This window comes from Eretmochelys imbricata, chromosome 22 (genome assembly GCF_965152235.1).
Source record: "Eretmochelys imbricata isolate rEreImb1 chromosome 22, rEreImb1.hap1, whole genome shotgun sequence".
NCBI classification, from domain to species: Eukaryota; Metazoa; Chordata; order Testudines; family Cheloniidae; genus Eretmochelys; species Eretmochelys imbricata.
Window position 1 is genome coordinate 8,326,484 of NC_135593.1, and position 12,752 is coordinate 8,339,235.

Below are 12,752 nucleotides of genomic sequence, written 5' to 3' on the forward strand. Positions count from 1 at the left end.
GGGTATGTCTACACTGCAATTAAACACCCGCAGCTGCCCCATGTCACCTGAATTGGACTCAGGCTCCCCTCCCCAAGTCCCAGAGCCCAGGTTTGAACATCTACACCGCAGTTAAATACCCCCATAGTCCAAGCCCTGCAAGCCTGAGACAGTTGGCACAGGCCAGCCATGTTGACTTGAGCTCCACTCAAAAACCTGGAAATGTTTTCCAGATGGCAAAAGGCAAACAAAGGGGGAATTATATATATATAGGCCATATCCTCAGTAGGTGTATCTCCATTGTAGGCAATGGACCTGGCTGATTTACACCTAGCTCCCATGTTAAAAAATTTTAAAAAGTGTTTTAAACAAAGTAAACAAAACTGACATAAAAATGAACTATTAAACAGCACCGCCCTGTTTCAGACTCAAATGTGTCATAGCTTTTAAAACAAGGTTCTCCCTTTAACATAAATAGTGTTTTTAAAGAGCAGCGCCTTTGGCCAACTATTCTCAAGCAGCTTTTTCATCCAGGGTTTGCATTAACTTTGCAAAAAAGGTCAACCTGAAAGATTTTTATTTATTTAAAACATAAGCTCCCTAAAGGGATTCTTTTTTTGTTTGTCTTTTCCTTTAAATTTATTAATTTCAGCTCAATCAGCTAAGAGGTTACATAACAGTTGTTTATAATTATTGTCACGTCAACCCTGAAACTGATCACTATAGCTCCAACGTTACATAAAGGCATTTTTTGTTAAACTGTGGGAAAGATGAAGTCTGAACTTGGAGGGGATTTTTTTTTCTTCCTTTTTTAAAGTTCTGTTGTCTATTATGCAGTGCTTCAGACTCTTCTTTCTGCGGGATTTTATTCTACAGTTCATGGGTCTGTTTTCATGTAAATACACACTAACAATAATATAGTTTCCATCTCTCTCTCTCTCATGCCTCTCTATTCAATGCAGAACATAGGGTCTTCATCACTGCCTTCCATCTTTGCTGGGCTCCTGCTGCAGTCTTAGCTTCTTCCCATGTAATTCTGATAGCTTTCTATTCTGCTTCTATTGTGTGTTTCCATGTTATCTTGGTCCACCTTATTGCCGCTTCTTCTGGGGTTTCCAGTCCAATATCTAATGTAGTTTCCATGAAGCCCTTTAAAAACTGAAGTTCAAGATCGCTCAGATGAAAACAAGTTACAGAAGCTACTAGCATTAAGGCCCCAATTCAGCAAAGCACGCAAGCACAAGATAACAGTGTGTTGCTGAATAAGGATGATTTGAAGCACGTGGTTAAATGCTTTGATGAACTGGGGCTGCAGTGGCTGCTCCTGGTCCTTTGAAGCCAGTGTCAGTGTTACCCATTGCCTTCAACGTGCAGGATCAAGCTTTTAAAAGGGGGTCATTTTAGGCTGTCATGGGAAAAGCACTAAAGTTGGAGGTGGAAAATGTGATCCTTTTTGGAAAAAAAAAGGTGTTTCCATTTTTTGTCAAAATTTCATTTTCATCAGAATGTTTCAGGAAACTAGTAGTGATTTGACCATGAAAGCAAGACCCATCTCCTCTATCATCCATGCTCTATTTCACATGACATTTGTTCTCAGCTGGGAGTTTCTTTTCCCTGGGGAATAACATCCACCAACCCTTCCATTGCATTCTATGTCTATCACCTTGGCAGCAGACCCACAGCCATCAGCCCTTGGACATAGTCTTAATCATATCTCCTAGAACAGGGCACTGTATCTTCAAGGCTGGAACGCACTGAAGTCATTAATACACTGACCCAACAAATATTGAGGGTCATATAACTAACCTTGGTATGAGCCAGTGCTGCCCCCACTGATTCTGCACTGAGAAGTTATTCACAATGGGCTCTGTGGTCACAGGTTGGATTTCCTGAGCAATTGCTGGAACTATGTGGCAGAGCCTGGATGAAGAAAGGTCAAAGAAGAGAAGTTCCTAAGTACCACCCGCTGGCCTGCTTTCCTGCAGGAGGAGCAATTCCTATCCTGAGGTTACAAATAAGTGTAGACGTTCAAGCCCTAGGTTAGCAAACTCAGGGTCTGCTAACTCGAGGTCTACTAACCCTGGGCTCACATTATAGTATAGAGACACCCTAAGACAGAGTACAACTGCCAAGGCAAGGTCTTTAATATAGAAAAAGTTTCACATCAAATTAAAATGCATGTTTAGCATATTTGGATTTGTATTGCAAAAGTCCGCTTGCCTGCACACTCAAGTGACCTCTTTGGACCCTGAGATCTATCAAGGGAACACACACTATTGGTCTTTTCTCATCTCAGCAGATGTTCACACTGAGACTCATATATTGGAATGTTGGCTTTCGATTTGTGCCAGTTCATTCAGAATCACTGCTCCTTTCCCATTTCAGTCTGAATGTCTTCCCAGGGACTTTCTAAGGTTCCTATTTTCAGGACAGTATGACCAGAAGAGTGTAAAGGCCTCCATCTCAAATCATGAATCTGTCCAAAACACTTTTACCAGAACCCCGCCGTTCCCCAAACAAAATCCATTATGATTCCCACACCATACACCAGTCACGAGGCAAAGTTTTCAAAGGGGAAAGTAAGAGCACAAAATACGTAAAACTCAAGCTGTCCTAACCCACCCCTCCAAAGCTCATCATGGATGCTTACCCTGTACTCTGGAATCTCATTGGCTTTTCCATTTGGTTTTCTAATCCCAAGTTCAGATGCTGAACACAGCAAGGATAGGACTGCTAGCATGCTCATATTTGGCAGTCACATCAGACCATAGCAGGAATGGCAAATATGCAGGTGGCTGGGTAGAGTTTTAAACATTTCAGTCAAGCTATTCCAGAAGTCAAGTGCCTTGACACTGGTTCCCTAGCCATGTGGAGAGCCAAGTGTTCTAGCACAGCCAGGGCCGTGTGGACTTGTCAAAGCAGGCCTAATTTAACTGTAAGGGGTGACAGAGATGGCATAGCTTAAGCCCCCTTCCTCTGAGCTTGTGCCATAGTCAAACTGAAGCTCGTAGCTGCAATTGCAAAGACTCCATCGAATGACATTTTAAATATTGTTCTTTTCAGAACAGGCCTGTTTCCAGTGATGTTCCACCAGGAAAACCACATTAGGAAGGAAGCCTTCCCTGTGCCTTTTTTCTTCCCCCTCCAGAACACATGGCAAAAGAATAGCAAGGATCATACACACATGTATGAAAGTCAAATGATGTCAGGTACTTCTTTATAATACTCCTTACTCAGGCAGTCTCTGCGGTCACTCATTAATACTCACTTCGTTTAAAGCTACCTTCCTTCTGAACAGGATGTTGAAAACAGTAGTTTTGCACCCTATTTAACTACTTCAGACCAAAGTCAGCCCTAATATAAAAGGCTGAAATCCCACTGAGAGTTGCACCTGCTTACAGCCCAGCTGAATCGAGTCTGTTGTCCGTACTCTTAGGCGTACGTAAAGTAACGACACAAAGCAAGTATATACTCCATAAAACATTAATATTTTAATGAAAAATCTTAGCTTCATGTTTCTATCCAAAGACACTCAAAACTAGTTTTTCCTCCTCCTGCCCCCCCTAATTTTGACCTATAAGGGGACCAGTTTGGAGATTTTTATTTTTTTTTGTATTTTAAAACATTTTTTTTAAAGATTAAACAATCAGGCTAGCAAAAAAGTACCCAATACATACTTTTCTTATATCAAACAAGCTAGTATTTCAGTACAATGTAACTATACAGAATATATACATTACACATATGATCACAAAGCAAACACTACAGGCTCAGAACAGATTTGAAAAAACATGATATTCACATTGATTACAAGAACTCTAAAAATGATTGTAACGTTGAAACGGCACTTAGTTTACAAAAAAGTCACAAAAATATATATAGCCACCAAGAACTATGGTTCCTGAAAAATACTAATAGCCAGATAGTATTATATAAAATGTGAAGTGTATTTAAACATCGTATACATTAAAAACAAAACCAAAAAACATTTCTGTTAAGTCAATAAACATGCCAAGTAATCTAGCGGTGACCAGCGTCAACAAGAGAAGCTGTACTGTGTATGAGATGACGACTGGATATACGGCTGGTGACTGGAGACTGGCACAGTTAAAAGGGTTGCACTGTTACTAAAACACACAAAGAAGCCCAATGATAATTTAATTCACATTTCTCCTCCAGCTTTACCCTCCCCCCGCTCAAGGATTCCATCAAAGGCCAGTGCCCAGAGAGTCAAGGCACTGAAACAGCAGGGCAAGGAAGCCACTGAGGACTTTCTTGTAGGCAGGGCTATAGTCAGAATATCAAAAGCATGCATCAGCTAAACAAAATGGTCAAAAATCTCCTCTGGGGACTTTATCAACCCTCAGGAAGACTGTGGTGTCCATACAGGAGGGCAGCCCCAGAAACTGATTTATTTTTATTTTTATTTTTTAGTGCAACCAGATCTGTCGGCGAGCCCTGTAGGATACTGAATGACTGTTGTAGCATGCACCAAGTTAACAAAAACCCAGAGCGTTAACAATTACTGTTGTATTTTTTAAAAAGTTCACGTTTTACGGTTTATTCCCTCTGAATATTTTGCACCAACTATGTTCTGCTGGTGACCTCTGATGTGGTTGAGGCACAGTCCGACCCTATATTTGATGGTGAGACCAGTACTTTTTTCTGCCCACAATGAACTAGGAACAGAAGGTGCTCCCTACATCTGCATATTACCTATGCCAGCCAATCCAGGCAGCGTGCACAAAGCCTCTACCCCTCCAAATTGCATATAAAATGCTACAGGGTATGCCCTGAAAACAGGATGGCAAAATTCTCATGCGCTGAAGTCTTTGGACTGGAGGGGAAAACCAGCAACCAAGAAATGACGGAAGCCCACATATAAAAACTTAAAGCCATATCTTAAAAACAATAAAATTTTATACCATAAGGTACCTAGGGACCATAGTTTTATAAAATATATTTTACTGCATTGGCAGCTATTACTTTTTTTAAAAGTTTAAGTTCACACCTTTCAGCCTCGTGAAAACCAGAACCATTTTCAAAGATCTAGTCAACTAAACTCTCAGTATGAGAGACTTGACCACAGTACTTGCTAGCCTGACAACTGAACTCAAATTGTAGTGAGAAAGACAAACTAATAAGGGACACAAAAATTTTAACCTGTGATAATAAAACTATGTTGCAGAAAACTGACATTCCAATTAGTACTGGGGGAAAGTTTAATCTCCTCAATGCGAATGTATCCTGGGGAGCTGTGTGCACAAGCATCAAAAGGAAACTATTACTTGGCCAAATCGGCCAGCGCACAGCTGAAGCAACTGCTCCTCCTCCTTCCCCTCTCTGTGGGGGAGAGGGGAGCCAGAGGTGACCCTCTCCCCTCCGCCTTGAGGCACTGTCCAACATGTAGGGAATGCAGATCCATGTCCCTGAATCTTGCTCCCTGCCATATAGCAGAACCATCCATGGTCTGTGGTAGTCAGGGCCCTCTTCTAGCGTAAGTGAGTGGGGGAAGGAAGGATTTTCCACTTAATGCACTGATCGTCCTCTGTACACCAGAAGATTATGCAAAAGGAAAATGCACTCAAACCACTTTCTGAATACTTTTGGAGAATACCTGTCAATTCAACAGTTGCTGCCAGGGGTACGACAGCCTCAGTAAACCGAATCTCCTCTATTTGAAAGAAATTCTGAACAACTTACTTTTTAACCAAAATATAACTTAATTCCTTGTATCTATTTTTAGAAAAAGCAGTCCAGGAATCAAACCCCTCTGATAACATCTTTTAAAGAAGTTATGTTTCAGGTTTAATCCCCAGTGTAATCTAAGGCTTGCTGCTTTCAGTTTACTTAGACATTTATCTCACTTTAGAACCTGGATATCCAGCAATAGAGCTTGATGTAAAATGTTAGAACATTTTAAATCTCTCCTTTGAGAGACATTAGTACTCCCAAGAACTGAGCACTTCCAGAAAGACACGGAAAAGAGAAATGAAAGAAGATTTACATTTCATTTGGACTCCGCTCTATGGAGAAGGGATACATATATTAACAGGAAACAATTACAAATACCAACCAAAGAACAGATTAGAGCTACAATACAGTCCTTGTAGCTACCAAGTTTTAATGTGTTCTCCACAGCATTTCAGACAGCAGTTAACCATCCTACAAAATTTTAAGTCATCTAAAAATCAGTTATTCTAGGTGTATGTATTCTGCATTTGCACATCTCATGATCAGTGAATTATGTGTTACGACAGATCTTGTCCTGGGTGAAAACCATCTTTTTTTGGCAGAAGGAATAAGTCCATCCATGTGTGATGTGTTAATTCATTGTGCATTATACACAGTGGGCCAGCTGCGAAGTACGAGTTTGTGTGTGTACCTAAGTGCTTTTTAACTTATGACTGACTAAAAATTGTCATGTACAAGGAAGACTGATGCTTCTGTAACAGAGAAAGAGGATCATGAATTAGAGTTTAGTACCAGATCCTACTTTTATCCTGAACTACTGGGGGGCGAGGGAAGAAATATTTAACAGGCACTGTCCTGACTCACTGGATTCTTAATTATAGAAATCAGAAGTGGAAGAGGACTGGTCCTCTGATCCAGTCCCTTCAATGGATACTGGCCTATTTCATAGTACAGTATCTTGAATAAAAATTTGTTCTGCTCCAAGCCCTTTACAAAAGACCAAGATAGACATATAAGATGAATTGTAGCTGTGACATTTTCTGCAGATGAGACAGGGGGGAAAAGGTAGCTTCAGTAATTTGGAAAAAACTGGGAATCTTATTAATTTTTTTTTTTTTAACATAAACACAGGGTAGGGAAAACTTATTTAAAGAAACACTAGAAATGTGTAAGTATGTTATCATTGAAGCCTTTTAAAATATTACCAATGTGCAACAAGCTTTACACTGATTTGCTATCAGCAGATATTTCATAGTTCTACAGATACATTAGAACTGCTGAAGTCATTGCACACTAATCAGTCTTGCCATTTGAGCTCTGCATCTCCTCTCCCTCCCTTTTTAAAAAACATTTCTCTATTTTTCTCTTTCATAGAATCATAGAATATCAGGGTTGGAAGGGACCTCAGGAGGTCATCTAGTCCAACCCCCTGCTCAAAGCAGGACCAATCCCCAATTTTTGCCCCAGATCCCTAAATGGCCCCCTCAAGGATTGAACTCCTTTCAATCCAATGTGTGCGTGACAGAGGGACTCATACCCATGGTATGAGTTTACCACGTAGATCTAAAACCAAGGGAGTCTGACACATGCCCTTGGAATACTAAGGTCAGGTAATACTTAAACTCTCAGCATGCTGTGGGTTGTGGAACACAGCTGTTTATGTATCAAAGAGAGTTAATTTCATCAGCAGCCAAAGAATTTATACAATCCCTCCTTTAAGTTTTTAAGCTTTACTATAGCCCAAACTGCCTGCAACAAAATGAGAATCACTGCTCTGAAAATCCCATACCCAAAATTTACAGCCATTTCTAAATCTGGAAAAAATGAAATTGCAAATCTTTCACTTTATTGCTTGCTTGAGCTGTGTACGTAGCTGGAGTAACAGCCTTTAATAAACTAACTTGGCAAAGGTTTAAAATGTTTTGGAACAGGAACAATTTAACATTGTTATATAGGGTTTTTATAAACAACCCCCTGTTGGGTTAGAAACTTGGCCTCTAAAAAGAATAAATTGGTTGTTTTGTCCAAAACAGACTAATAAAAACTGCAGAAAGTATACATGCATATGTATAAGCACAAAAGTGTGCAATAATGCACAAAAGAAGAACAACTTGTTTTTTCCTTTCTGTAAACTCTCTCTAGCCAGCTTTTGGAGATTAGTGATATGTATGATAGGGGAAAGTGAGTAGGACTGCAAGCAGTCTGGCCAAGGTTTAAGAATTTTAGTCTGGGACACGTTTTCTTTTTTTTAAAGGTGGTTTCCTTTACAGAAAGATACAGTGATGACAGACTTGTCAGGCTTGCATGGATTTATACTTTCCTTGACTGTATGCCTCGCCCCATATAAGCAAATCAGGATAGGTTATTTGAATGAGCGGAGTGGAATATCAGAAGTGGGAGGACCTGGCATGGCATCATCACTCAATTTGTCAGAACTGATTCAGAGATTTTTTTGTAAAGAGACATTTTTTAAAAAGGACAGTACTGTTATATTTCAGAAATGCTTACTATTTCCAAAAAAAGGGTTATAGTAAGCAGTTTGAAAAACAGTAAGGACAAAGACAGGACATGCCATATTTTAAGCAGAGGATTAACACGTCTACTTAAAGTTAGTCAAAACTCTGCTCATTAATTAACTTGCGAGCATGCATGCTTGTACTGGTCATTTTAAAAGTGTCTTCTGATTCTCTCCCTTTACCAGAGGGTCTGCAGAAGCATTAGAAATTTAATGAGCTGTTCTAATTGTGGAAGAAGGAAGTTGAAGTGATTTCAGTCGATTGCTTCTTCTTTAGAAGTGCATCGCAGCTTCTATGATGCTCTGACAGGACCTTATTGTGCATTCAGTCTTAAACATTTTCACAGAACTGATCATTCAGTCATGAAAAATAATGTAACGTCTGTTGCAGTTTTCTGTTTAAAGTGTAGCTTACAAAGTAAAAAGGGAAATCTCCCTCCTTTTGTTTAAAAAAATTAAATTAAAATGTACAGGACCAAACACAGGCACTTTCCAAAGAACAAAAATGAAACCAAACCATGAATTATTCAATAGTAATAGAGGACAGCTCTGATTTCGGGGGGTCATCACTGGTTGCCTCGGCATTGGCATTAGTCTTTGGCTGCTCCGGCATGTCTTCCTCTTTTTCTGCCAACCCACCCAAAGACCCCAAGGGGAAAGTGCTTTCGCAATTCTGAGTCGACGAGACCTGTGAAATGACAGGCATGTGGACAGAGGAGTTGCTTTCAAACCCATGCTCTCCTAGCTCATATTGCCCGAGGGTCTCTTCCTGCTCCTGGTTTAAGTAGTCCGGGACTAGGAAATCACTAGAAGAGGGGCAAAGGACAGAAGAGAATGTTAACCTTTCAAAGAAACATCAGATACAGCTATGCTAACTACTGCATTGCGCAGGGAATAAAGAAACTATTATCATAGCTAGGGCTACAATCTTCACACTAATATGCTTCACTAAGTGTTATAACTCAGTTTTTATTTACATGTTTGGAGAAGCTATACCTGGGATATCAAATTTTCATGGTTTATGCAACCATATTTCCTCAGGGGTAGCTTCGTATCTGGGTTTGAGCCCCTTGAGGAGGATGGGAGTTGATGTTAGTATCGCCACCTGGTGCAGAATGCTTCCATGCCAAAAAAGGGAGTGCTGGAGTTTTGTTTTTTTAAGAACAAACTAAATTTAGTGCAGGTAAATTCAGGTCTATTCAACCTCTGTAGAGGGGGCAGGGACTACCAGAGAATCAAACACAACCTTCCTCTCAAAGGGGAGGGGTCCAAAGTCAAAGGGAATTAAAAAGGATACAGGAAGCAAAAGAGACAGGGCTGAGGCACGGGGACAAAGGTATAACAAAAGTGTGTTAGTGCAGGACCCAGCGCACAGACCTGCAGACGACAACCACTGCTCCAACAAGTCAAGGTAAAGAAGTTGGACTGATAGCTCTCTATCCACAGAGCAGATGGAGCACAGGCAGCAGCAATGAAAGCCGAGCCTCAAGTTGCCCCGCCAACGTGCCTCAACAATGACACAGGACTATTCGAGATGACTGAGGGTAGTTCAATTTCAATAGCCCATTCCATCCTTGGCCTCTCTGCTAAACTATCAATAAGGATGCCAACTGTAATGTTTTTTGTGATGCTGACACCTATCCTATTACAGTAGAACCTGCCTTAGCGATCACCCCTGAAGAGAGACCGCCTGTCATGAGTGACTACTTGCAGAGGCCATGGAACACCACCACCATCTGGTCTGCAAACTTTAAAGAGACCACTTCTTACAAGCGACCACTTTTGCTAACTCCCATGAGTGGTCACTCTTGGCAGGTTTCCCTGTACTAAGAAGTGGACTGAATTTCATTTCCTCCCGAGCCACCCAGTCCTGGCTCTTTTGTCACAATAACTATACAGCTTATTCTCAGAAACTGGGGGCTGAACATGCTCAGAGGAAAGGTCTCACACACTCTACCAACATTTCCTGATTTACTCTGTGCGAGCACGATACAAAGTCAACTTTTTTGCAAATATCCAGCACCAGACATATTCATAACTAAAACCAGTATAGGCACTCTTTGGTTTTTCCATGTAGTTCATTCAAAAGGGAGCAGTTTCCTGGAACAATGATATGAGATTCAGTGACCCTTTTCTTTCTGCAGAAAAGGATGAACTTTTCCAGATCTAGGGGAAATCCAAATCGGGGAATAATTGGAAAATGCACTATGCTAACATGTTAATCTGTATTTTCAAAAATCAAATAAGGCCCAGGAAATCACTAAAAGGAGTGTGTTTTAATGTATTCAACAACAAAAAAAGAGTGCTTACCACAGCAACCGCATCATCTCGTGGTATATTCATGCTACCTCTGGCACAAGTGGTACCCTCAATGAACTGCACACACCAGAAGGTACTGAACTTTGTACTTTTAAACTATATTTTCAGGGAAAGACAGCTGACAAGCAAACATTTCCTGATTTATGTTCTTTTGGAATTCTTTATACAAGTGGTGTAGAACTAACCACCAAACAAAATGTTGAAACCTTTCATAAGACAAAAAAAATATGACATCTAGAAAACACCTGACAGATTATTGCTAGGGAATTTTAGTTGCTATGATGCAAAGAATAAACTTACAACAGGTTTACTTCATACTTTTTAAAACAAACAGCCTACTTACATGTACACATCTGCATTACCGTGAATGAAGGAACTTTTGTTTTATTTTTTAAAACCTAACTTGTTCTCAGAAGATTAAATATTTAACAGTAATGAAGTCTCCCTCTCTCTAGAGTCCCCCTCATTCACTTTCATTTACTTATCCCTCTATTTAAAAATCTCTTGTTTACAAACACTTATCCCATATTAGTGTGATATTACTGTGCTACTTTAACTCCTCAAGACTCATTTACAGGCCTCTGAAGAGCTTTTAGTGAAATGTTTTTGTATGTTAAGCCAATTCTTTACTACCTGATTAACAAGAAATGTGCAGCAGGCCTGTATGATTAATACGTTGGAAATTTTAAAACGTGATCATTTAGCAGTAAATAAACCTAAAAATGAGAATGAAGATGTGATCATCTGGATTCATGCAGTCTCATAATAAAATCCTTCCCTCAATAAAAAGTACTTACAAAAAATTAGGTCATAAGTCCACCCCCCATCTAAACAGACAGTCCAAACTCTTTCAGATACAGCCATCAAATAATTTATAAAAACTCACAGACTGTGGTATATAATGCTATTTTTAGCACTATTAATGTGCTTTTAGATACTAGTGGAAAGAGAAGTAGCCTAGTCACTAAGAAGCAGTCTTTCGAAACTACTAGATTCTTCAATGCCTTATTATACAGTTTATACACACTAAAAAGCAGCTCAGAGATTACAGATAGTAGTGCAGGAATGAACGTGACTGCAATTAGCTGGCAACCTGATGAGAGGAACAGCAGGCTGCCCTGAAAGCAGGAAGAGATGATTTAGAAAAAGCAAGTTTCCCCTGTTAGGTTTTTGTTGTGCACCTCACCTGCTCTGGAAGTAGTTTGCTAGCTCTGACGCTTCATGGTTCAGACTCCTCAGGTGAACGATTAAATTTCCAGAGTTGGTGAACATGGCGCCACATGTTTTGCACTCGTAAATCCGAGGCTTGCGGATAATATGCCGGGAAACCCGCATGTGGTGTTTATATTCCCCGAAGGAAGTGAAAGTGGCACTACATATCTGGCACCGGAAACAGCGTTTACCTTCGTGCTTCAGGCGATGCATCTTTAGCGAGTAAGCTCGGGTGAACTTTTTCCCACAACGGTCACACTGAAATGGTTTAATGCCTGTGGGAAAAGAGGGGGGAATATTTACTTTGTGCAACTGGAGGTCACATTTGGCAATTTCTGTTCAACAGGACAGCAGCTGTGACCAGTCAGAGTAAAGTGCTGATTTAAGAAGGAGAGAAACAGGTTATCTTTAAAATGGCAGAAGCGATTAGCATAAACCTGATATTTCTCTCAATCAGATGACAAGGAAGTTTTATAATGACCAGGTCCTTATACAGAGAGACAAGGTGGATCCTTATACAGTCCTTCTTCGTTATATAACTTAAACCCGCTGTAAGGCTTCTGTGGGTTAGAAACCAAGGCAAAGATACTGACCTGCAGCCAGAGTGTTTGATGCAGCAGAACCTATAAACCACCTTTGTTGTCTCCTGATCTTGGACTGATCTGAGCTGGGCTGGTCAGTGCAACACAGCAACCTTTAAATTGCTTTTAGTAGAAAGTTTCATCAACTGTCTATAGCCCCAATAAGCAGTTCTGGTAGTAAGGGACTGCCTGGCCATAGGGATACCCTAGCTTATGCAAGGAGCCTGACAAGGGAGTTGTGGTACAGGAGCCTACACAGCAGCTCTATGCCACCTGTGGATGCTTGCATACAGGGGTGATCCTCTGGGGGCCAGGTAAGTAAGCCTTAATGCAGCTTTGCACGGTCAATGGAGCACAAAGCAGCACTAACACATCTGATGATCTGGCCCTTAGTTTTGTCCTACATCCAATTTAGAAGCCTTGTTACCAACTCTCTCATCATTTACTGACCA

At 40.5% G+C, this 12,752-nt stretch overlaps 1 protein-coding gene across 5 annotated transcripts in view; it reads right to left on the minus strand.

The window, feature by feature from the left end:
* ZBTB44 (zinc finger and BTB domain containing 44) overlaps positions 1 to 12,752 on the minus strand; it is a 149,736-nt gene that overhangs the window by 92,605 nt on the left and 44,379 nt on the right. For 2 of the 5 annotated variants that reach the window (XR_013348585.1, XR_013348586.1), the window contains exon 5: positions 11,694 to 11,994. Coding sequence is in view for 2 of the 5 variants with exons in the window: in XM_077839733.1 (XP_077695859.1) it covers positions 8,712 to 8,994; positions 11,694 to 11,994 (584 nt within the window). In the remaining 3 variants the exon portion in view is untranslated. Of the gene's footprint in view, positions 1 to 3,446; positions 8,995 to 11,693; positions 11,995 to 12,752 lie in introns of those variants that run through there. The other 3 variants (XM_077839733.1, XM_077839734.1, XR_013348587.1) reach the window with 3 other exon arrangements.